This window comes from Geosmithia morbida (assembly GCF_012550715.1).
Source record: "Geosmithia morbida isolate 1262 chromosome Unknown scaffold_8, whole genome shotgun sequence".
Taxonomy (NCBI): domain Eukaryota; kingdom Fungi; phylum Ascomycota; class Sordariomycetes; order Hypocreales; family Bionectriaceae; genus Geosmithia; species Geosmithia morbida.
Window position 1 is genome coordinate 357,273 of NW_023336195.1, and position 23,279 is coordinate 380,551.

Sequence of the window (23,279 nt, forward strand, 5' to 3'; positions counted from 1 at the left end):
GGGCGAGCGAGTCCGAGAGAATATGGGCGGGGAGTATTACGGTATGGGGTCGCGCAGAGCTTCGAGAGATCGTAAAAAGGCGTCCACGGGTGTCACGAGTTCCTTCAAAGGGGGAGGGGTCGTGATCAAAGAGTGGGGAGGGGTGTGATTTGATGATGGGGGTATCTATCTCGGTGGCATCCGGTCTAGTCGGTTCAAACGGAGAGAGAAATTCGCGCGTCGAATCGGTCGGTGATGTGAGAACGTCGAGGTTCAAGGTAAGAGCCAAGAAGCTCTCTGTATAGAAAGAAGAGAGCTGGAGAGAGCGTGTGGGTGTGGCGTGTGGTGTGGGCTGTCTTGAAGGTGGAATGGAGAGGAGGAGACTTGACGCATAGGGATGGATGGTCATTGACTTTGGCGCAATCGCCAGCGTCGATCCCGCCAGCTCTTGCCAGCTACAGTGGAGACTTTCGACCTTTCCAGGGGACCCACAGGGGGTTCTTACGGGGCACCGGCACCGACCCTTAAGCGACCCTCCGTGACCATTTAGTTATCTGACGGGGCCCGGTCAATTGATCTTCCATCGGAACTCTACGAATTCTATAAGTACTACCCAGTGCATCCATGGCGCAAGTCGCTTTTGTTCTGTTTTGTTGTTTGTTTCGACAAGGGTTCAATCTGTCATTTCCAATAACTCGTTTCTATTATATCATATTTTCGAATGTTTCCAAGGCTACTGTATATTATTCCTTTGATAGTGATGGACTGGTAGCAGAAGGAGCATGGTACCACACAATGACATCCTCATCCACTTTTCACTCCCCTTTGCATCGCGACGCCCCCAACGCACGACGGCTGGCTGCACAGGACGTGAAAACAAAAAGGCGAAGTCGGTCGATGGCACTGTGCAACTATCATCAATCGTGTGAAAGTGATGGTGGTGGAGCATGGTGGCGACAATGATGTCGAAGTTGAGATACGCAACCATCTCTCCGATGCACCTGTGCCTCCCAGCCCCTGACGGGAGATAGAGGCTTCGCGTTCCTCCGAATATGTTTTTCTTGCCGATGCTGTAATTTCTATCATCATCACTCTCACCTCTATGGCTGACCCTAGCAGTCTAGATGATGTTAGGAAATTATAGGATGTTACCGTGCGCATGATTAAGCTTATGGACGAGCGTATGCGGGGAGCCTCCTTGATCAATTTGCGTAATAAGAGTATCTTGTCTAGGTTGGCATACTAGAGACGAGCCCCCCCCCTCTCCGGCCACTACCATCTACTCGTGGTACGACTCCTCGGCGATGTAGGGCCTGGTAGCAAGATGTAGGATGATCCCACAAACTGGCCACAAGACGTGTGCTAACTGGCCATCAAAAGGGTTCTCATCATGTGGGCAATATTTTTTTCAGGGATGGGACGCCATTCCTTATATTTACACGACATTGGGTTCTACATTATGTCGGACCCAGCCTCCTGCTTATTTTGCCGCCTCTGGTCTCGAGTTTCGATCTTGATGTAATGGACCGTACCTTGGTGTGTGCCAGTATTTCTTGCGGTTGCGCGGAAGAGGCGCTCAGGGCAGTATGAAGTTGACTGGCTGGAAACCCATGTCGAGGTTGTGGACAGCGAAGGAAACTCCTGATTGAGTTTCTCTCGAACATCCTCACTTCGGAGCGCCTGCCTAGCGGTGACTATTGTGATCTCAGAAAGTGTCTCGTAAACGTCGAAGATGCCACCCGACGCACCCACGCCAGATTACTTGATATGACCTAGTGCGTCGTCTTCGATCCGCGGCACATGGTCCTCGAAAGCCCTCTGTGTCAAGCTAAGCTGGACAAACTTCTTTTTCTCTATCAATTTCGAGTTGGGGCAGCCGTACACGACGTCGGATCTGAATACAGGTGTCGAGGGGTCCCTAGATCTCTTCGGCATTGAGGTGGCCGTGCTTCCTGTTCAGAAATATTTCCTCCCCGTCGAGTCCGATTTTGCAGGTGATTCGTCTTTTTGGCAGAGTATCTCCAAACTTGGCAATGGGCCAGCCAAGTGCAACGACGCTAGGACGAGAAGGTCGCCCAGTGCCCCGGGGAGGGGGTGTCTACCATCTTGCCACAAAGGGTCCATCTCATGCAACACGGCGTTGCCAAATATTGGCATTCAGTGAAATGTGTTCACTGCTGTTTCTCTTAGCATAAGCTGAGGAAGGAGCTGCGTTGTGAATATGGATATAACTACGCTCACAACCTACAGCCATACAGCTCAACACAATTCACGGCCTGCTTCCTGCGGGTTACAGCGTATTCGGGTTCGGATTCTGCTCCAAGATGGCAGAATAGAGCGGCATTATACATGGCCTAGGAGCTTTTGACTTCACCTCCATATTCATTTAAGCTACATGCAGTTAAAAACAGGAAAGTGACTGGGTATATATGCCTTCATGTTTCGTTATTTTGAACGAGAAGGATGCGGGGGAGCTCAGAGCCAGGCCCAGGCCTTCTTGAGAACCGTAAGAGCCGGCTTGGTGTCCCCCACAGTAGTAGGTCCCACGTCCTTGCGGTCCAGATCAACCCTCCTGCCGCTGTCGAGGTCTATCTCGTGTGCTCTCTTGATCTTGTCACTTCCCCTCCAGTAAATCTTGCAGACCAGATATATGAGTCCAGACACGGGAAACAGGATGTAGGCGACGACAAAGTCGGGCGCGGAGAAGGGTGAGAGGGTGGTCCAGCCCTGAACGAGGGCGAGGAACAGGTTGGCGACGAGGCCAAAATAGGCGTTGAAAGGCCAGAACAGGCCGCGGTAGGGCATGTCGTTGACGTCGCGGTTCTGGACGGACCAGGCGCGACGGAAGCGGATGTGAATGAAGCTGATTGACCCCCAGACCAAGAAGGTGCTCACACCCGACAGGCTGACAATGTAGCTGTAGGCGGTGGCGGAGCCGGTCGACACATTCATCATGGAGATGGAGCCGACGGCGTTGGTCAACAGGATGGCCCACACGGGTACGCCATGCGAGTTGACCCAGCCCAGGATGCGCGGGGCCTTGCCTGACTGAGCCATGTACAGGACGGTGCGGGAGCCGACGTAGATGGACGAATTGATGGCCGAGACGCAGGTGACGAGGATGAAGGCATTGATGAGGTGGACGCCTGTATGAACGGTCAATCTACATGTATACACATATCCTGGAGTTGAGCAGTTTCGTATGCTGCCTTGCACGGCGCGGGGCTCGTGTCACTATTACTAACCTCCTTCCCAACCGGCGGTGCGAATGGCGATAGTCATGGGGCTCTGCAGGGCCTTGGCACCGCTGCCAGCGAGACCTTCAGCGTTGGCTGGGCAGGTGAGGCCGAAGAAGAAGGCAGAGCCCATGTAGACGAAGATGATGCGCCAAAAGACCTGGCGGATGGCCTGGGGCACGGCGATACCGGGGTTACGCGTCTCGGTGGCAGCGATGGCGACGGACTCGACGCCGGCGTAGAAGGTGGAGCAGAAGACGAAGACGGTGGCGACGCCGCGGAAGCCCTCGTCGTTGAAGGCGCCCGGATCGCGCCAGTACCTGAACCCCACGGATTCGCTCTGACCAATGAGCCCGCCGGCGGCGTATATGATGGCGAAGACGAAGTAGGCGGTCAGGCCGAGGAGCTTGACCAGGGCGAGCCAGAACTCAGCCTCGCCAAAGGCGTTGATACCCAGCAGCTGAAAGCCAAGGAAGAGGGTCCACAGGATCAGGAACCAGCCCCAGAGCGGTACGTCGGGCGTCCAATACGTCAGGATGCTGCACACGATGTTGTACTCGTTGGCCAGGACGAAGGCCCAGATGATGAAGTAGTTCCAACCCACAGCCACGGAGAACGATCGGTCGACCATGCGCTCGGCTAGGGAGACGAAGGAGCCGCCACCGGGGAAGAGGGTCGTGATTTCGCCTAGGGACTGCATGATGTTGAAGGCGATGATCCCTGAGATGGTCAGCATCAATCTTGGTATGCACCATGCATTCACACACACACGCGCGCATATATATATAATGTATTACCCATACGTCCATGTATACATGCATGCAAATACACACATCCATACACGGACATACACCTAACCCTGTCCAAAACTCACCAATCACGCCAAAACCGATAATAAGAGAGGCCGGCCCTCCATTTCGCAGCGCACCTCCGGCACCAACAAGGAGACCGGGACCGATGATGCCGGCCAAGGCCATCATAGATAGGTGGCGGTTCTTGAGACCTCTCTTGACACCCGAGTCCGGATCATGAAGCGATGCGCTCCTGCTTCCACGGCCATCGCCGCCACCTTGTTCGAGATTGCCGCTGTCATAGTTGGCCGTTTCGTATGAGTAGTCGGCCTGACCGTCGTCGGGATATTGTGCCCGATTAGAATCATCGAATTTTCCAAATCCAGCCATAGTTTCTGCTTCTTCTCCTCCTCCTCCTCCTTCTTCTCTTCTCCTCTTTGTTTGGCGCCGGGCTGTTTCCCCCCTCCGGCGTTTCTTTGCTCAACCTCTCTAGCTCTCTCAATTGCCCGGGCAGCGAATGTGTGTGGAGGTTTGCTGCGCTGGGCTCAACTGAAGGCGAATTAGGAAGAACCTCGGCCGTTGTCGCAAGAGAGAGAGAGAAAGAGAGAGAGAGAGAGAGAGAGAGAGTTATGGAGGGGAGGAGGAAGAAGGAAGAAGAAGAGAGGGAAAGATCGACGGGCTTAATCGATAGGAATATCTTAAGAGCTTGTTGGCTGCCGACAATCACGTTATCGTGACTCTTTCTCAACCTAGACAGGGGTCCTTGTATCCGTCGACAAGCTTGGCCGTTTTCTCGGAGGGGAAAATATTACTAGGCAAAGTTGGTAGGTACAAAGCAGAATCATACTTGAATCAATACATACACATATGAGATGCGCATGAATGATCAATAACAATACTAGCCGCTATTCGAAAGGGTTGTTCTGCCTCTTCTTGAGTATTCTTCTTTTTCTTTCGCCTCTGGGCCAACTGTCTTCTTCTTCTTCTCTTTCAATGGGCAGCAGACATCTGATTTTTTTCTTCTCTTCTCAATGGCATAATATGTTGCCATAATAATATCCGGATTCGACAAGCCGGATCACGACATCAGTGGCGTTTTGCTAGGGTTTGTTCGGTATTTCTTCGCTTCCATCGAATGAGCAGCGGGCAGATGGAGATTCAATGTGGAGATGGGCTCCAAAGACAGCAGCAGAGCGGGGCAAGGCTCCGCAGGATCTAGTGCGTCTTCATTTCAATGGTTGCATCTCTTTTTCTTCTTATTGCGTCATGTTTCATTTTTGCGGCATGGAAGAATCATAGAAGTCTGCTGAGCATAACTATCCGAATGGATCGACTCTTGTATGTCTTGATACTAGAACAAGTGAGACACATATAGACAATGCACAACTCTGGGGAAACAAAGCCACGGTGCGGCCCGTAACAATAGCCATGGATTGATACTAATCATATTATACTATTTCGATAACTCCGAGGCCTACACCTGTACATTGCCTAGGACCTCTTCGAACAGCTCAAAATTCCCCTCATTCTTAGCATCATACACGGCAAACCACACTTGATCCCACCATCCTCCCTGGAACTCGAGCTCGGTGAGGACCTCTAGCCAACACTCGGCAATCTCGCGGGGCGGATTCCTGAATGCGCCGCACCCTAGAGCCCCTAGAACGAGCTGCGTATGACCGTGCGACGCTGCCATGCGCAAGCACAGCCTCATCTTGTCCACTGTCAGGTCGCGATCCTTATAATTGGCATATACCGTCCTCTGCTGATGCTGTGCAGAGCTGTCGTCGCCAATCTTCGATACTGGGGGCGTGACGCTTCTCGTCGCGGGGCACCTCAGAGCCGCGATACTCAGCACGCTGACAATGGGAAGGTCGTCGACCGCACAGTCAGGCACGAGCAGTTTGTGCCCCGATCTCATGCTGGACCGTATCACCACCACGTCCCCCGTGTAGATTCCCATGCGCTGGCTCCAGGGATAATGCCGCCGGTGCAGTGACATGTACAGAGAGCTTCTGTAGCAGATGGACTCCTCCTGTGCCATGGCACCTGTGCGCCATCCGCCGCCCGGGTGAGTGTTGCTTGCCATGTTAAGCACCGCAACACGCGATCGGGGCCCAGGAAACTCTCTCCTCAGCCGCATCGCTGCATCGAGCGTATCCATGTTGACAATCTTGATACACGCCCCGCCGGTTCTGGGACAGTCGGATATTCGTAAGCTCGACAGCCCCCGTAGATGCACAACTTCACCCCTCTTAGCTTGTATACCCGGTAGCTGGGCTAGGAGTCCCGGGAGCACCTCCCTTGTTTCATGGGCCACGCGCGCGAGCTCTTCTCGCTGTGCTGGGTTGTCTCGCGGTGCTTGGAAGCGCGAATTGCGGGGCTCTGGTTCTCGCGCTTCACGTCGGGACGTCGTCGTCGCCGTAGCTTCTGGTCGCTTCGGTCGGCCCCTAGTGAGCCACGAGTCTAGCGTAGTTTGTTTGTGTTCCATCTCTGAATTCCTTTGAAAATCTCGCAGTCACAATGCGGCATCTATTTCCCTTTCTTTCATTTCTGGTCGAGAGGAGTTGAGAGGTGCTGTTGGTTGTGTATCTGGTTTGTGAAATGTCAGCCTCAAGTCATCAATGTGAAATTGCCCCCCCCTCCTTTCTAGGCCACCCGCAATTTTGTCGAGAGGCCGAACCGTGACAAGTAGGCAACTTGTCCCTTCTGCACGCAATGAGTCACACTTGGCCACGGAATAATCGATCAAATCATTTCCCCTCCAATTTATATGCCATATTCAAAGGGGGTATATTGTATTCTACACGAATAATAGTACAAGCATAGTACACATGTCTACATGTAAATATGCGCCTTTAGGGCCATTACGCTGGTGTCTTGATGGCCCCTTCGGAACCCGCATCTTCAGGCTCGAATTTGCGCGGGATGAGTCCTTCAGCCATGCCGATAGCCCCCTCCATGTCATTCTTGTTGAAGAGGAACAGACCCTGGATGGCAGCCGTACTCGTGTGGCGATTAGATGCCTTGCCGTCCTCCCTGACACCAAAGAGGCCGAGCTCAGTTAGACGAGTGAGAAACCTCTCCCTGCCAGAGTGATCCTTGTCCACGTCGCCGTAGAAGCGGTCCCACATGAGACCGGCCTGGAAGCGCGTGGCCTCGCCGATGCGTGCCATCATGTCGACGCGTCCGGGACGGATGAGGGCCGGGTCGAGGCGGTCGATATGGTTGGTGGTCAGGAAGGCGATGCGCTCTTCGCTGGCGGCGACGCCATCCAAGGCATTAAGGAGGCCGGAAAAGGTGACGGTAGCGCCGTTATAGCCGTCCGATTCTCTCTGCCTCCTGTTGACAAAGGCCGCGTCGGCGTCCTCGAGCAGCAGGAAGCTCCTCTTGGGCAGCTTGGTGAGCAAGTAGGCCAGCTTGTCGTCCGTCATGCCCATTTCGCTCAGGTTGATCATGGCAACGCTGAAGTCGAGCTCGCCAGCCAGAGCCTGGATGAAGGAGCTCTTGCCACTCCCCGGAGGACCGAAGAGCAGGTACCCACGGCGGTAAGGGATGCCACGGTCGACGTACCACTGCTGTCGCGACATGAAGTCTTTGACGTCACTGACAATGTTCTCCTTGACGCCTTCGTCGAGCACGACCGACGCCAGCGGCCTCTTGGTCCTCGGGTCGCCCAGCTGTCCCCACTCCAGCCCGCGCGCCGAGTAGACCGTTGTCTTGCCCTCGTTGGCCTGTGCCGCCAGCCGGTGCGCTTCGCCAAACACGTCCTCAAACACATGGCGGTGCGCCCACAGCGTCGTCATCTGCAGTATCTCGTGCGGCTCGCCCGTGTTCATGTTGGCTGTGCTATGTTTCTCTCTGTTGACTGCGATGTATGCACTGCCGTGCTTGACAATGTGCCGTCCGTAGCCTGGTTGTAGGAAGAAGCTCGCGTTGGTCGGTCCACTCGATCCGGGGGGTCCTCGCGCGGATGTTGTCGTTGTCACAGACATGTCGTGAATGCGCGTGAGCCGCGAGGCGATGAAGCCCGGCGTGTTGCGAGGCTTCGAGAGCCATGCTAGGATCCACGGGTACGCGGGGTCCTGCTTGCTGATTTCTACATTGACCAGGAGCCGTCGCCGAGCTGCTCCTACCGCAGCGATGGCTCCCTTGCGCGCAAAAGCCACCGCAGCACCGAGGGCTCCCAGCCCGATACCCCCAGCGAAGACGGGATTGTCAAACAGGGCGGCCGAGCCCAGCAGTGAGCTAGTCGCCGTCAGTTCCGTTGACATGCCGCTGTGTTTCCCTCGTCATATGGGATTGTTCGTCAGGACATGTGTAAAGTTGGACTCATTTGGAGGAGGAATAGGAAAGTCCAATCCACTGCTTACATAATACTACTAATACGAATACGGGTACGACAATGCATGGCGAAAACGACAACAGGATACTAAACCCAGGCTTGAAAAGTAATACTGTAATAGAAAACATCTAAGACAGTATGGACGATATAAGTAGTGGCAATGTAGTGAGGGTGCCAATAGTGAGGGATATGTAATCTGTATTGTTCGCTGGACCCCTTCATGAAGACGGCTACTTATATGGCCTCCTGAGTCCCCTTATGCCTTACTTGCTGTGGTTTCCACCGATCGGTCCTGGCAGGTAAGTTGCGATTTCAAAGTCCTCACTTAGACTGATCATGCCTTACGTGGAATCGCCAGCCAACATCTCACTGATCTCTATCATGTTGCCCGCAAAGCAAAGGCCTTTAGCAGGAACATCATCTACCACCCGTGGAACCAGCTTACCTCCGAAAAGGATGCTCTGTACAGGTACATACATGTACTCGTATTGTTCAAATGTTTATACATGCTACGATTCTATAGATTGCGAATAACCCCTGTGGAATTTAGCGTACTATCCGACGAGTACACAGTCATCGAATCTCTGTATCACGATCGTAGTGGGATACAGGGACCTTGGTACTAATGATCCATCGATGCGTGAATACGATGTCTCTTTGAGACGTTATTCAAGCACCTTTCCCCTGGATAGTTCCACCGTCAAGTCATACTCAGGCTGGAACTGCATATACATACATTCAGGGGTAGAGGTACAATTGCAGGTATACTCGCACTCCTCCTTTCCAACAAGTTTCTTAGGCACGCCATTCGCAGCCGCCGATTCAACCAAGATTTGATTAGCACATGCACGTTCCAAGGCAATGAAATAACCAGCAGCTTCATCGACGGTTGAGCCGCATGAGAGGAGTCTTCGCAAAAGAACATAGCTTAGCAAAGTGCAATAAAGAATGCAAATCTTGAAGGAGGGGGAGGGGGATGACACTACCCATGATTTTGTAGAATGAGATTCAGGCATTTGTCCCCGAGAGCCTCTGCAAGACGAAGACCTTCTTCCTCCGCAAGAACGATGCCCCCAAACCCCTCATAGACGGCCAGATTGTCGTAAAACATGCAAGAATCTGGAAATTCCACAGGGTTAGACGACAGATACCTATCAACGATCCGAAAGAAGGGTTGTTTACCTTGGTTTAGCATCTCTATTCCCTTCCCAAATGATGACCACGCCCTCCCAGCAGGCGAGTGCATGTGACACGCCGCATGAATGTCAGGCCGCGCGCGGTGGATGGACGAGTGGATAATGAAACCCGCGGCATTGACCTTGTGCGGTGTCGGGAGCACCGGCCTGCCGTTGTGGTCGACGAGGACCAGGTCGCTCGCCTTCATGAGGGAGAAGTGCTTCGCGTACGGGTTGATCCAGAACCACTCCGGGTTTACGGGGTCGCGCAGGCTGATGTGCCCGGATGCGCCGTCCGCCCAGCCCAGTCGCGCAAAGGTGCGAAACGCGGCAGCCATGTGCTGCTTTGCCCATGTCCGCTCCGCTTCCCGGTCTATAAATGTGGGGATGACGTGTAGACTCTCGGTCTTGCGCACGTTCCAGTTCAGGACTCCGTCGTCGATTGAGCGGAGCTCTGTCGGCTGGGCTTGAACGGTCTTGGTTACCGTAGTTATAGACATTGTAGCTCAATCAGTGCCTTTGACGATGCTTGTTTAGATGAAGGGATGACGAGTGTCGGCAGGATTGGATGTAAGGTGTAGCCAGTAGACAGCACAGGTACATGTACATATATAGTTGCGTGCACAGCTTACATGGCACTAATCGATTATGTCCTCTGCATTATCGAGCAATTACGGAGTACACATTAGTGTATATCGGTGCTACAAGCCTCTTCGATGCCAGCCTCATATGTGTACATAGGATGGGGGCGTACTTGTAATATGCGTGTACAATTACGTGCTCCGTATACTTGTATGGAACGTCGAGCTCCTCTAGGATGACGATGGCTTTTCACGGGATTGGACCGGAGTCTGGGGGGCCGTTGTGGATTTTGAGGGGCTGCATGTTGGTAGGTCGCGTCTAGAATCCGGTCATCACGTCCTTCAGCCAGAAACGGAGTAATATTAGATATTCTGAGTATCGATACTTACAGGCTTATGGCATCTCCCCAGGTGTTAGTAGTTCAATAGTAACTCTTTGGTTCGGTAAATGTAATAGTATACCGATTTCAAGTGTACAGAGTTTTCGTTTGCGTAATGCCAACGGTGTTGTTAGACCCGTATACCTAACTAGGTCACTTAACCGTTTCTTCATGGGATATTGAAGAGTCGTCGGGGTACATAGTTATCAAGGAACTATCGTAGTGATGCGGTGATAGGTATTTGGCATCGGTTATTCTCTTGGCGTTGTTCCACAACACCGTTGGATTCAGATTGAGGGGGCAGCACTCTTGTATGGAGATGAGGCATGGAGGCGCACCTTACTAACTGCTGTTCGATATGATTTCCCATAACCGAATACAAGAAATGCAGGTGTGCCGGTACATACAAAAAAGCGGCTCTGTCGAGTCGAATGAAAAAGGAAAAAAAGGAAGTATCGGAGCAGTGGCGGCAATGTTCGGCATCGGGACTGGAGTGCGGGGTTCGTCTGACCTTTGACCTTTGCCGACGGATTACAGTAAAGGCAGAGCTACGGCAATGGAGGGCCTAATGTTACTTCAATACACGCCGTATACAACCGATACAGCCCTCCCTCTTTACGTATTGATGTTGAGGATGTGATATATAACATCCTGTGGCGGTGGGGCACATGTATTTCTTGCCCATTTAAGGCCGATCCAGACACATCAGCTAATGCTGGTCGGATTCGGCGGACAGGGGCCGAGATTTGAACGACATCGATGACAATGATAACGGCGCGGTTCCAATCCGTTGATGCTCGGAATCCGTTGACATGGAGAGAGCGGAAGGTCCGGTAGGTAGGGCACCAATTTGGCTAGGAGTGAGGGGACTGGTGAAATGAATGCGTTCGCTCAACCGTCATCGGCCGAGCGACGAGGGCGAGTATAGTTGCCGGCGCATTCAAGCTGATTGTTTGCTGTTGTCGTCTGCGGCCCCCTCGGGCAATCCGCTATGAACCACTTCATGAAAGTCAGTGCGCAAAGACGAGGCAATTTGCCTAATTTGTCAGGAGACAGTCGGACGATTACAATGAGTGAGTAATAATAGCACAAGACGATGTTGAGCGGGAATCATGCGATGCAAAACCGAATCGTGTCCTTTGTTGTCTCAATCAGAGCCGAAAATGGGAAGCTCAATTTATCCGAGAAGGGCGCCATGTGCCCGTCTTGTCCCGAAAGCCTTCTCCCATCCAGTTCGGTTCGGCTGTGTCAGGTCTGAGTGAAGCCGGACAGTCCAATGACGAGAAGTAAGAGTGATAGAAATGCGGAGGGCGACCTGATTCCAACATAAGATGGCAGTAGCGGATTCTCGTAGCTCGAGATGACATTACCGTCTTCTACTTGTGTACTGTACGTTATAAAAGGAGAGGGAAGGAGCCATCCACAACCCCCTCCTTCCTCCCTGCTTGAACCCGTCCTCCTTGGTCAAACACCCAGAATTTCAATCTTCTCGTTAGCCCTCATCACGATCCAATCGACTGCGTCACTTGTTAATTGTGAGTACAGCAGACGGCCATACCTGTGTAAGTACTCAAACAAGACACGCGCGTGATCCGCAAGAATCAGACACACAAACACCTCACATTACGTCGTTACGAGTATCAGGGCAGCAGGGGCGAGGGGTAAGATAAAGAAAGGCTCAGCAAAGAACCCAAATGGATTTGAATGGAAAAAGAAAGAGAAAAAAGAAAGGCCGACAACTTGTCACCCCATGGCTCGTGCTCTCTGGGAAGAACTGGGCCCCCGGGTGTTTCGGGGAGGCTCATTGCCGCCAATTGCGCCTCAAAATGACGTCCATGAAGGTCCACGAGAGACCATGAGCTCGCCAAAAACCCCAATGGTCCCTCGTGGGGCCTCAGTCCTCTCTATGAGCTGAGCCTGTGAGAGCTATGATTGAATGGCGTCACTCTTTGAAAAAGCTACCCCTTTCGGGCCAGTTTTTTTTTTCTTCCTTTTTCCTTTTGGCCTGGACCACTCCTTCCTTACCGCAAAATACGGAGAACTGGGCTCTTGCCGCGTTTGTTCGGTTGCCCCTCACCTGCACCTACCCTGTCTCGTTATCGATAGGCGCTTCTAATATTACCCCTCGCCCCCACGCCCCTCCATGCCCATTGCTACAGTGGGAAAAAAAACCCCGCGCAGTGCTTGTGGCGTGGTGTTGGGCCCAACCCTGGGAGGAGCTATTCGAATCTCTCATTACAATTGCCTACCCATATGACCTAACCAGTTTCCTCCTGTTTTTTTTTTCTCCTCTTGACATTACATTCTTGCTTGCTGACTTTCATCATCTTGGAATAGCTTCTTTACCTTTGACTAAACCTTACCTTCAACGACTTCATTTTCAACACGTACAACCGCCATCATGCCTATCTCTGATGTCCTCAGCCGCAAGTCCGGCGTCATCGTCGGCGACGACGTACTCAGGCTGTTCGAGTACGCTCGTGAGAAGCAGTTTGCCATCCCCGCCATCGTGAGTCTTATTTGCCTGCCCCCCTTCCCCCCGCCACTTGCCGACCCAACCTGTCCTTGGGAGTTTGGACCAAGACTAACCCTTATATCTTCCCATGATAGAACTGCACTTCTTCTTCTACCGTTGTTGCCTCGCTCGAGGCTGCCCGTGACGCCAAGGCCCCAATCATCTTGCAGTTCTCTCAGGGTGGTGCCGCCTACTTCGCTGGCAAGGTAAGCTAGCTACCCCGCCGTTAACAGCTATTAGCAACTTCTGGCCCCACCACCATCACGGCTCCATCGGAAGTTCGTTGACGAAGCAAGAGAGCAGTAACAAAAGAAAGTGATTACATACTGACATGCCTTGTTTTTTTTTTTCGTTTTAGGGCGTTCCCAACGGTGACCAAGCTGCCTCCATCGCCGGTGCCATTGCCGGTGCCCACTACGTCCGCTCTATCGCTCCCACCTACGGCGTTCCCGTCGTCCTCCACACCGACCACTGCGCCAAGAAGCTCCTGCCTTGGCTCGATGGCATGCTCGATGCTGATGAGGCCTACTTCAAGGCCAACGGCGAGCCCCTCTTCTCCTCGCATATGGTTGACCTTTCTGAGGAGCCTGTCGACTTCAACATCCAGACCACTGCCAAGTACCTCAAGCGCGCTGCTCCCATGAAGCAATGGATTGAGATGGAGATTGGTATCACTGGTGGTGAGGAGGACGGTGTCAACAACGAGGATGTTGACAACAACTCCCTCTACACCCAGCCCGAGGACATCCTCAACATTTACAACACACTCTCGCCCATCTCCCCCTACTTCTCCATTGCCGCTGGCTTCGGCAACGTTCATGGTGTGTACAAACCCGGTAACGTCAAGCTCCACCCCGAGCTCCTCGGTAAGCACCAGGCCCACGTCAAGGCCGCCATCAAGTCCAAGCTCGAGAAGCCCGTTTTCTTCGTCTTCCATGGTGGCTCCGGCTCCGGTAAGCATGAGTACCTCAGCGCCATCAGCCACGGTGTCGTCAAGGTCAACATGGACACCGACATGCAGTTCGCCTACTGCTCCGGTATCCGTGACTACATGATCAACAAGAAGGACTACCTTCTGACTGCCGTTGGAAACCCCGACGGTGCTGACAAGCCCAACAAGAAGTTCTTTGACGTAAGTCTTTTTGATATCCCCTTCTTATACACATATCTACAATCAACGAGTCAAAGAGCCAAGCTAACCGATTACTAAAATAGCCCCGTGTCTGGGTTCGCGAGGGTGAGAAGACCATGTCTGCCCGTGTCACTGAGGCCCTTAAGGACTTCAACACCGCTGGTCAGGTTTAAGAAAATCCGCTGCAGGCTGGTGACTCTCGGTATATTTTATATTTGTTTCTGAGACCCGTGATATGATGTGGAAAACTACTCTATCTTGTATTCCAAGTGGGTGATCATATCCAGCACAAAGATACTCTGCAAGGACAGAGGTACAATTCATCGTGAGCCACATCACGCTGAATACATTTCAGGGTTAATCAAGTTTTGATGGGTAAAGGCGCAGGTGGGGGGTGATGATGATGATGAGCAACTCTGTAGAAAAACGAGATTCTGAAAAGAAAAAAAAATGCAAAGAAAAAAAATAATAGTATGGTGTTCCAATTCCATGATGCTGATACTGCAGCTATCGGTGCAGTGAGAAATGATATCTGAGTCATCTTCGTTCTAATGCTGCTCCCAGTACTGCTCCTACTTTTACTGCAATCCTATTGGAGTAGCAAGCAATAAAAAGCTACCTATTTACATTGATGTCATTTTTCTTCCTTTTTTCGTGGCCTTTATTTCTTGCCTGACTCTTGTCTGAGCCCTGATTTTCGTCAAATAGAGTCCGTCTATACAATCAAACCAAGGTTACGACACGCAGCTATGATTATATTACCTATCAGATGACGGCCTTTCTGACAGGTCTTGTTGGACGCGGTTCAACCAGTGTAGATGTCACGTAGTCAGCTCTCCCCCCTCCCTTCCCTTTCTCCGAGAAAAGCGAGGTCTTCCTCTGTCCTGTACCTACTTAGGCGCGCCGGGGTGACTATGCCTCCAATCATCTTCCCAGAAGGCTCTTCTCAATCTCCCTGATATCCTCGGGGCTGAGCTTCTCGGCGGCAGCCTTCTCGGCTTTGGCTGGGTCAAACCTCCAGAGACCACCGGTCTTGTCCGAGTCGCCGTCAGGGGGGATGCCGACGGCGGCGCCGAGGGCCTTGAGGGTGGGGTCAACACCTTCGATGGCGGTGAAGTAGCGGCGCACCCAGGTAGCGCCATCAGCCTGCTCCTTGACGCGACGGTCACGCTGGGCCTGCTCAATCTTGGTCTTCTCAGCCGAGGTGGCGTCCATGTCGCCCTTTGCGATGGCGGCGGCGACGTGCTCCCAAGCGCGGCGGGACTCGAGGGGGTGCTGCTGGTCAATGGACTTGACGGAGAGTTCGGTCTGAGTGGAGGCGGCGTTTGCGGCGCAGTAGGTTTCGAGCACCTTCTTCTTCTTGGCGGGGCCCTCGAACAGGGTGAGTTCCTTTGTCCAGGAGCCCGTCATGCTGTAGAGAACGTCGCGGTCGCAGTCCTCGCGGCCGGTGGGGAATACGATGGCGGACACGGTGTTCTTCTCGCCGCTCATCCACCCCTTGCCGCTGAACTTGATCTTGGAGGTGAAGCCCGAGGAGCTGGTGATGTAGGAACAGCCATCGAGCTCGACGAAGGGGGCGCCGAAGAGGAGACCCTCGATGTGCAGGCTGGGAAGGGTGATGAGGTACGTTTCCTTCTCCTTGCCGCCATCAAGAGGGAGGGTAAGCAGGGCGTGGCCGATCTGCTTGACGACAATGGTGCTGGAGAAGGAGGCCTTCTGCGCGTTGTACCCCTCCAGCTTGACGCCCGTCTTGTCGTTGCGGATGCAGTAGGCGGTGGCGGGCGGGTGGTGGCTCACCTGCTCGGATACAAGCGTCGTCTCGCCCACGCTGTCGGTCCAGGTGCCCAGGAACAGCTCACCCAGAAAGGGGTTCAAGGGCTTCTTCTCGTTGCCGTACTGCTCGCTCCGGCTGGCGTACTGGTGCTTTAGCGTCGACAGGAACCACTTGAGCACCAGGGCGGCTCGCTTGGCCGCGTCGGGCTCGGCCACGGGCGCCGTCAGGATCGAGGGATGCGTCGCCCAGTAGCTTGAGAACTCGGTCAAGGATTGCGATGACAGAATGAACGGCGGGGCCGTCAGCGATGAGAGATCGCCGTTGAACGAGGAGATGGACTGTGCAATGCGAAACGAACCCCCCCGCCCAGGTTAGCTCTCCGCCTCTCGTTCTGCTACTTCGTTTGTTTGGTCCTCTCCAGATCCCATCATCCGACGATCCCTATTCTTACCTTGACAAATGAAGTCCAGCTCCCGTTGTTGGCGGCCGCCGGTGTTCCTGGAGCAGGAGAGGCCATTCTTTGATATATATCGAGCTCTCGGCAAAGCACGCGACAACTGTGGGGTGGACGAGGAGACAGAGAGAGGGGTGGATAAAGGCGGCGGTGGCAGCGGCGGTGGTGGTGGTTTCGAGTAAAGGCGCGAGAGGGATTATAAGGATGAGGGTGAGAAGAGTGTTGTTTGTGATACGGTTCGAGTAGAGCTTGATAATCGTCGTCGGTAAAATATTATTATGCTCTTTATTTGGATTTTCCAGTTTTTTTTTGGGCTGGAAGCTTTTAAGGAGGGAAAAGGGTTCCGGGGGGGGGGGGGAGATGGAGAGGGGATTCTCTGTCTAATATTATGTGTTAGGTATTATTACCTAGGCACTGTTGCTCACTATCACTGCCTCCTACTACCTACCACCTAGTAGTGTTCAATAGTATTTCTACTCCTACAGTACTAAATTACTACTACTGGCCTACAGAGTACAATAATGTATTACATCAAACTTGGTCTTATTACTCCATATAACATACGGTACGAAATGAATTAATCAATCCATGCGCTGCTCTTTTTTCTGTAAGGCCACGTGCATTTCGCCCAATCTTTCGCGGACTGTGTACTAATATTATATCAACGGACATGGTTGACCGTAATTGGCTAGTATTAATGTCCTAGGCATAAGTCTATCTACATAATACCTCTCTATCCGTGCCCTCTTATGTGCTGGAGCCTGGAGAGTGAGATGATGGCGGTGGCTTACTACCTATCGATCTCCTGGCCGGATAGTCAGACGTTTTAGCAATGTTAATCCAGACGGCAAATATGAATAAAAGTATCTTGTTAGGAGCCGTAGTCTTGTAGGAAGAGGCGGCATCTTCAGCATTGATGGCACCAGTGTTGCCCTTAATGCGCCAATGACCGCCACACACGTTGGCATCATTCACATCACTTGATGTATTGACATTATATATGTCCCTCACTCTGTCCCTCACTCCTCTGGCCCCGCTTCTGAAGGGAGGGCTGACTCTGGGGTAAGACCATGTGCATTGCATCAATGGGCATGACGACAAATGTAAAATAACAGTATCTTGCCCACGGTCATGTTCTGACTGCACTCCACTAGTATATCTGGATAATGATGCCAACACGGCTGATTGTACCAGCCAGCCATCGAAACTCATTCAAATCGCTCAATCTGTTAGTGCCGCGCCGCGCGACAATGACGAAACTAGCCAAAGCATATAGACTGACGCTCCATTTTAGCTGTGGCTGACTTTCGATTAATTCTGGGTTTTCCTCTTCTACCAGTCCCGATATGAAAGGAATTTGGGTTTATTCCTTCTTCTCGCGTTAGTACACTCCACTTTGTTCCGTGATAGCATCAGACTGTGTTTTCATCCCGCGTTCTGTGTGGAGCCACGTGATGAGTGTGGTTGACCATATGCCGTCATGAACATACATGTACTAGGATCTCGCGGTTGGCCCCGCTAAGAGAATATGTCCTCTTTATTGTATTCACGAGACTGTCGATTGCTCGTTTCCCTTCGTTCGAGTGGGACACAACACTTTATACAACTCTCAATCTCTCTCCCGGGAGATGATTTTTACGTCTCGCCAAGAGAAAGAATTTGGCACTTGGGACTTAACCTACTTGCTGGGATCAGGTGTCCGGGACTCCAGGTATTAGGGAGTCCGGGAATCCCGACTGACAACTTCGTATGGCCTGCGAATCATGCAATGTCACCCAATTCCCCTGGCCTTCAATCACACAACTCTTCTCAGGGACCTTGACCCCGTGTGTCACTCATGCATAATTCATATACTAAAATACGACATACAGACAACACGAGGGCTGTATATACATGCCTCGCCAAGCAGAGCATCCGGACTGAAACCAGTAGAGGAGGCGTCATGCCGTGTTAACCTCACAGAGTGACCTCATTCCTGGGTCTTCAGCTCCTCCTTCTCGAACTGGTCCAGCAGCCCGAGCGCCTGCCTCCTTGTGGGCGCCTTGGGGTCAAAGTAAGGCTTCTCGGCCAACGAAGTGACTCTGGTTCCGTGGCGGGGGTGCTTGCCTCCGTAGTCCCAGCTGGCGTTGTGGATGGTGATCCTATTCAGATTTAGCATCCGAGCACACGAAGCACGTCGTACAAATAGAGAGGTATGCGAGCGAGAATCCCCGTGGGGAAGTAAATTACATACCTGTTGTCCCAGAGAGCAGAGGTACCGGGTGTCCACTTCCAACGGACCTGGATATCGACGTTCTTCTCGTACACGTCGTACAGGTAGTTCAGGATGACGTCGCTCTCAGCCTTGTCTAGGCCGACAATCCTGTCAGTCATGGCCCGGTTGACCCAGAGAGCCTTCCATCCTGTGGCTGGGTGGACGCGGACAAGAGGGTGCGTCCTCTCAATGTACTTGGGGCCCGCATCAGGATTCTCGCGGTCGATGTAAGGGTGCGCCGAGCGGTAGACGGCATAGCGGCCGTCGATGATCTTGCGGAACTCGGGCGACAGCTTCTCGTAGGCCGAATAACCGCTCGCCCAGAGCGTGTCTCCGCCGACGGGGGGCACCGTGTCGTTGTGCAGGTGAGTGATGCCGGCAGGCTGCCTCTCGTGGACGAGATCGCTGTGCCAGCGGGAGGCACCGCCGGGCTTGCGGAAGTTTGCGGGGAACTCGGTAGCCTGGAGGTCGGGCCAGATGATGGAGACACCGGGGAAGCCGGGGACCTGGGCTACTTGGGGCTGCAGACGGGTCGTCTCGTGAGAATGTTGTACACGCACTGAATTCGATGGTTGATGGGAACTATTGACTCACGTGAACCTCGGGCTCGCCATACCACTTGCCGAGCTCCAATTGGTCCTTGGGGCTGAGGTCCTGGTCGCGGAAGAAGACGACGCTACGCTCGGCAATCAGGAGAGCGAGCTCATCACGCTGGGTAGGGGTCAGGTCCTTAAGCTGCAGACCCTCAATCTCGGTGCCAATATTGGCGGTGAGGTCTGTCACCTTGGTGGCGGCGGAGAGGAGGCTCTTCTTGGACTTGTCCGCGCGGGCCCCGGCATCCACATATTCGCGCTCGACATCCCGGATCTTATAGACGTCCTGCAGGTACAGGGGTCGTCCGGGATGGTAAGGGTAACCCTTGGACAGGTCCACTCCACCCTTTTCCAGACGCTTCCGCGCGGTCTCCGGCAGGGGAACCGTCTGCTTCTGGGGCTTTGCAAAGTCCTTGATAGACGGGTGGATGGGCGCCGGGCCCGTGTCTTCTGTAGCGGCGGGAGCCATGTTGGGTTCGTCTGTTCCGTCTTAGTGTGGTTATTGAGGCTTGGAACCTTGCAGAGGGAAGCGGGAGGGAAGGGGTTGGTGAAGAGATATTCGTTTCTTCTTTCCTACAAGAGAGAGGAAAAGAGCTTTCTAGGATGTATTATATCCAGGCCAGTCATATCCTTTGATAATATGCTTTACCCCGGTAGCTGACGATGCGACGGCTCTTATTTATAGAGTTGGCCGTCTGGAAACTAGAACAGCAACCCCGCCCGGGTTTATCTACATCAAGCTGTGTGTGTGTTGGGCATCTCTAATCCGACATAGCCGCTGCAGCATCGCATCATCCACTCACTGACATTACCAATCCTTCTTAGTCGAGGCCCGTTCATAGATTGATTATCAATCAGGCATCCATCACGTATCTGCGAGATGCTGGGCATTGGGAAGTAACGGGAACCCCTCTCATTCATTGTCTCGCACTCCAGATGCTGTTCGCTTATGGAGCAGCGCAGCGGTGACGCGATCTCGCAGACGAATTCTGTGCGGGTCATCAACCAAGCTCGAAGGGAATAAGATGATTGATCGAGCTATCCCCATGGCCGAAGACGTTGACAATATTGTTGCCCCGGTCCTACTCGGACTTGGATGGCTGTACTCGTACTACTCGTACTACTCGTACACGTATTGTGTAATTCATCAAACACTCTGACTATTGCGTGATGCGGATACGGCCATCCAAATGCCGAGTGGCTTCCCCTCAATAGAGAAAAATATGGCGTTGAGAGTTGCACTGGTGCCGGAGCTATGCTGCACCTAGTCCCACTCCCCGGCCAATGAACACTTGTTCGATATCAGCATTGTGATCATTCACATGGAGGCGTGGAGCGATATGGGAGCGCACGCCGAGTGAGAGAAACAGTGCAATGTTCCTATGCTTGCGACTCTAGTGGGGATTATGACGAGACCTCCCGAGCCAACAGAGTAGCATTGGATCCTGGAAGAAGCAATTGAAGGCCGAATGAGATTGCTCTCACCAGTTCTGTCGTCACGCAATAGCATAGAGAAAAGACGAAGTTTAGCATAACCAATATACGCGCCGGGTAGAACACGGACCCAGAAGTCGAGCGCGATACATCAGGAAACATGTTTCACGGTGCTCTATCCAACGAGGCTTTATCGTTTGCTGGAAAATTGATTTAAACAGGCTAGGGGATCTTGGCTTTTTCTTCTCGTTTCCCTTTAGTGTTCCGAGGTCTAGTACATAGTATCGATTCTTGGCCCGGCTTGCCATAGGCTGTGAGTACCCCAGATCGCCAGAGAAAGCAGCTTCCCTGCTGTATGACATTATGGCTAGTGCGACCAGCAGTAAGGCGCCAGTTCCGGAAATCGTCTCCTCGAAATCCATCAGCTCGGCAGTCGTCACTCCAGCCGGAGCCGAGGACGACTCGTCATCCAGCATCGGCCAAGAGAACCCCAAGAAGACCTGGAAGTCTTACGTCTGGGACACTCTCGACAAGCCTGCTGAGGAGCGTCGCTTCCTCTTCAAGCTTGACGCGGCAATCCTAACATTCGCAAGCTTGGGGTACTTTATCAAGAACCTCGATCAGATCAATGTCAACAATGCCTACGTCTCCGGCATGAAGGAGGATATGGGCATGCATGGCAATGAGTTGAATTACATGCAAACCCTCTGGACCATTGGCTATGTCCTGGGTGAAGTTCCAAGGCAAGTCTTCCTCAGTAAAAGGCCTCTCCTATTTCTCTCATTTCGAGAACTCGTTTTGAGTTGAAACTTCCCTACACCATGTGTTAACAAAAGCTAACACGATGACGGGTTCCAGCAACCTTCTCCTGACGAGAGTACGACCTTCCATCTGGATTCCTGCCTGTGAAGTCACCTGGTCTGTCCTGACCATTCTGATGACGCAATGCACCAGTGTGAAGCAGATGTATGCCCTGCGTTTCTTCATAGGTCTAGCCGAGAGCGCATTCTATCCTGGTATGCAGTACGTCATCGGATGCTGGTACCGGCGGGACGAGCTGGCAAAGCGATCTTGCATCTTCCATGCCAGTGGAAATATCGGCTCCATGTTCTCCGGCTACCTGATGGCTTCGGTCTACAACCTCCAGGGGAAGCAGGGATTCAAGGGATGGCAGTGGCTCTTCATCATCGACACCATCATCTCGCTCCCCATTGCGGCGGCAGGCTTCTTCTTCATGCCTGACGTTCCCGAGATCACCAGGGCGTTTTACCTCACCGAGGACGAGAGGAAGCTTGCCAAGAAACGAATGATGCTGGAAGGCAGAGCACAGCGCGAGCCCTACACCAAGAAGAAGATTATCAAGATCTTATCCTCGTGGCACATCTACGCCTTGACCTTGCTCTACTTCTTCTTCAACAACGGCTGTGGAATGCTGGGCCAGCCTGCCTTCCAGCTCTGGCTCAAGGACCAGGGGTACAGCATCAGTCACGTCAACACGTATCCGACAATCTCAAACGCCGTCACCGTCATCACCACTCTTATATACGCCTGGTCGTCCGACACCGTCTTCAAAGGCGAACGCTGGCCTCCCATCGTCTTTTCCGGCCTCCTGAGCGTCGTCGTATATTCGAGTCTGGCAGCCTGGGATATCCCCCTTGGCTGGAAGTGGGCTTGCTACATCCTCGCCGGCTTTGGCGGAGGCATCAGCGGCTTGACCTTTGCGTGGGCCCATGAGATCTGCAAGGATGATAACGAGGAGAGAGCCATCGTGACGGGAGCCATGAACGAGATGGCCTACGTCTTCCAATCCTTCCTGCCCCTGCTGATTTGGAAGACTACTGACGCCCCCAGCTACCCCAAGGGTTTCATCACCATGGTCTTTCTGGGAGCTGGTCTTGCAGCAACGGCGCTCACTATCCGTATCCTTCATAGACGCGAGTTGGCTTCAAAGAAAATTGCTGGCTCTGCCTAAGTCTGTGTGATCGGATGGAATATATGTAACCGTTCGTCAATAAATCACGAGGAAAAGCTCCAGACATATGTATATAGATATTCAGTTTATTCCCAGTCACGGACATGACAGGTTACGTATCAAAACACTAACGCACCATTGCCTACTATTTATGATGCCTGCCAGGTCCAAATATAACATAGTCATGAAACTGAAGTATCTCGGAAGGAACATGTAGCCAATAAATGACAACCTCAGTAGTGGATACACCACAGACAAGGATACCGCCGTCCCGAGACGCTATCAGACCGGCAAGCGGTTTAACGCGAGGGTTTAACCGCTCGGTGTTTAAACACTTCTCTAGAGCGAACTTATTCATCAATAGAAATATCAAGAACACATTAAATCTCGCCATAGAATGCCCTTCAGATGTGATTGAGTATAGTAGTAGTGCCTAGGCCGTCGACAGATGGCAAGCTCCGTATTAAACATAGACAAAAGCATTTGCACGCGTATGTCCATTTGTAAGTGGAGAGATATCAGGAATTTGTAGAGCATCGCCTCTCATTCCTCTGTTTCCTTCTCCAAGTTCCCCGCACCATTAAACCCATGGGCCATTACTCCCGGTATCCCACTCGTACGATACACGGAAGCCGCATGATATGGCCGAGGTGCATCTGCGCAC

At 52.7% G+C, this 23,279-nt stretch overlaps 10 protein-coding genes across 10 annotated transcripts; 2 read left to right on the forward strand and 8 right to left on the reverse strand.

Moving 5' to 3' along the window:
• Positions 1-722: 722 nt before the first annotated feature.
• Positions 723-1,140, reverse strand: GMORB2_7342 (sterol 14alpha-demethylase; the record flags this gene model as incomplete). The annotated part of the gene is made up of 3 exons (XM_035469307.1): positions 723-744; positions 774-1,099; positions 1,132-1,140. The coding sequence occupies 3 exons, from the start codon at positions 1,138-1,140 to the stop codon at positions 723-725; spliced, it is 357 nt and encodes a 118-aa protein (XP_035321002.1).
• A 291-nt stretch (positions 1,141-1,431) lies between these two features.
• GMORB2_7343 (sterol 14alpha-demethylase) lies at positions 1,432-1,914 on the reverse strand (the record flags this gene model as incomplete). Its single annotated transcript, XM_035469308.1, has 2 exons — positions 1,432-1,673; positions 1,752-1,914. The coding sequence occupies 2 exons, from the start codon at positions 1,912-1,914 to the stop codon at positions 1,432-1,434; spliced, it is 405 nt and encodes a 134-aa protein (XP_035321003.1).
• A 540-nt stretch (positions 1,915-2,454) lies between these two features.
• On the reverse strand, positions 2,455-4,396 carry GMORB2_7344 (uncharacterized protein; the record flags this gene model as incomplete). Its single annotated transcript, XM_035469309.1, has 3 exons — positions 2,455-3,125; positions 3,225-3,854; positions 4,144-4,396. The coding sequence occupies 3 exons, from the start codon at positions 4,394-4,396 to the stop codon at positions 2,455-2,457; spliced, it is 1,554 nt and encodes a 517-aa protein (XP_035321004.1).
• Positions 4,397-5,480: 1,084 nt separating this feature from the next.
• GMORB2_7345 (Uncharacterized protein) lies at positions 5,481-6,497 on the reverse strand (the record flags this gene model as incomplete). The annotated part of the gene is made up of 1 exon (XM_035469310.1): positions 5,481-6,497. The coding sequence occupies one exon, from the start codon at positions 6,495-6,497 to the stop codon at positions 5,481-5,483; it is 1,017 nt and encodes a 338-aa protein (XP_035321005.1).
• A 376-nt stretch (positions 6,498-6,873) lies between these two features.
• GMORB2_7346 (mitochondrial chaperone BCS1) lies at positions 6,874-8,280 on the reverse strand (the record flags this gene model as incomplete). Its single annotated transcript, XM_035469311.1, has 1 exon — positions 6,874-8,280. The coding sequence occupies one exon, from the start codon at positions 8,278-8,280 to the stop codon at positions 6,874-6,876; it is 1,407 nt and encodes a 468-aa protein (XP_035321006.1).
• A 1,053-nt stretch (positions 8,281-9,333) lies between these two features.
• Positions 9,334-10,026, reverse strand: GMORB2_7347 (Ribulose-5-phosphate 4-epimerase/Fuculose-1-phosphate aldolase; the record flags this gene model as incomplete). Its single annotated transcript, XM_035469312.1, has 1 exon — positions 9,334-10,026. The coding sequence occupies one exon, from the start codon at positions 10,024-10,026 to the stop codon at positions 9,334-9,336; it is 693 nt and encodes a 230-aa protein (XP_035321007.1).
• A 2,862-nt stretch (positions 10,027-12,888) lies between these two features.
• Positions 12,889-14,307, forward strand: GMORB2_7348 (fructose-bisphosphate aldolase, class II; the record flags this gene model as incomplete). The annotated part of the gene is made up of 4 exons (XM_035469313.1): positions 12,889-12,996; positions 13,098-13,208; positions 13,361-14,134; positions 14,218-14,307. 4 exons carry the CDS (start codon positions 12,889-12,891, stop codon positions 14,305-14,307), a joined length of 1,083 nt encoding a protein of 360 aa, XP_035321008.1.
• A 751-nt stretch (positions 14,308-15,058) lies between these two features.
• Positions 15,059-16,425, reverse strand: GMORB2_7349 (oxysterol-binding protein-related protein 9/10/11; the record flags this gene model as incomplete). The annotated part of the gene is made up of 2 exons (XM_035469314.1): positions 15,059-16,246; positions 16,360-16,425. The coding sequence occupies 2 exons, from the start codon at positions 16,423-16,425 to the stop codon at positions 15,059-15,061; spliced, it is 1,254 nt and encodes a 417-aa protein (XP_035321009.1).
• Positions 16,426-18,331: 1,906 nt separating this feature from the next.
• Positions 18,332-19,678, reverse strand: GMORB2_7350 (Taurine catabolism dioxygenase TauD, TfdA family; the record flags this gene model as incomplete). Its single annotated transcript, XM_035469315.1, has 3 exons — positions 18,332-18,503; positions 18,596-19,137; positions 19,211-19,678. 3 exons carry the CDS (start codon positions 19,676-19,678, stop codon positions 18,332-18,334), a joined length of 1,182 nt encoding a protein of 393 aa, XP_035321010.1.
• A 1,328-nt stretch (positions 19,679-21,006) lies between these two features.
• Positions 21,007-22,615, forward strand: GMORB2_7351 (MFS transporter, ACS family, pantothenate transporter; the record flags this gene model as incomplete). The annotated part of the gene is made up of 2 exons (XM_035469316.1): positions 21,007-21,400; positions 21,480-22,615. The coding sequence occupies 2 exons, from the start codon at positions 21,007-21,009 to the stop codon at positions 22,613-22,615; spliced, it is 1,530 nt and encodes a 509-aa protein (XP_035321011.1).
• Between the last annotated feature and the right edge of the window lie 664 nt (positions 22,616-23,279).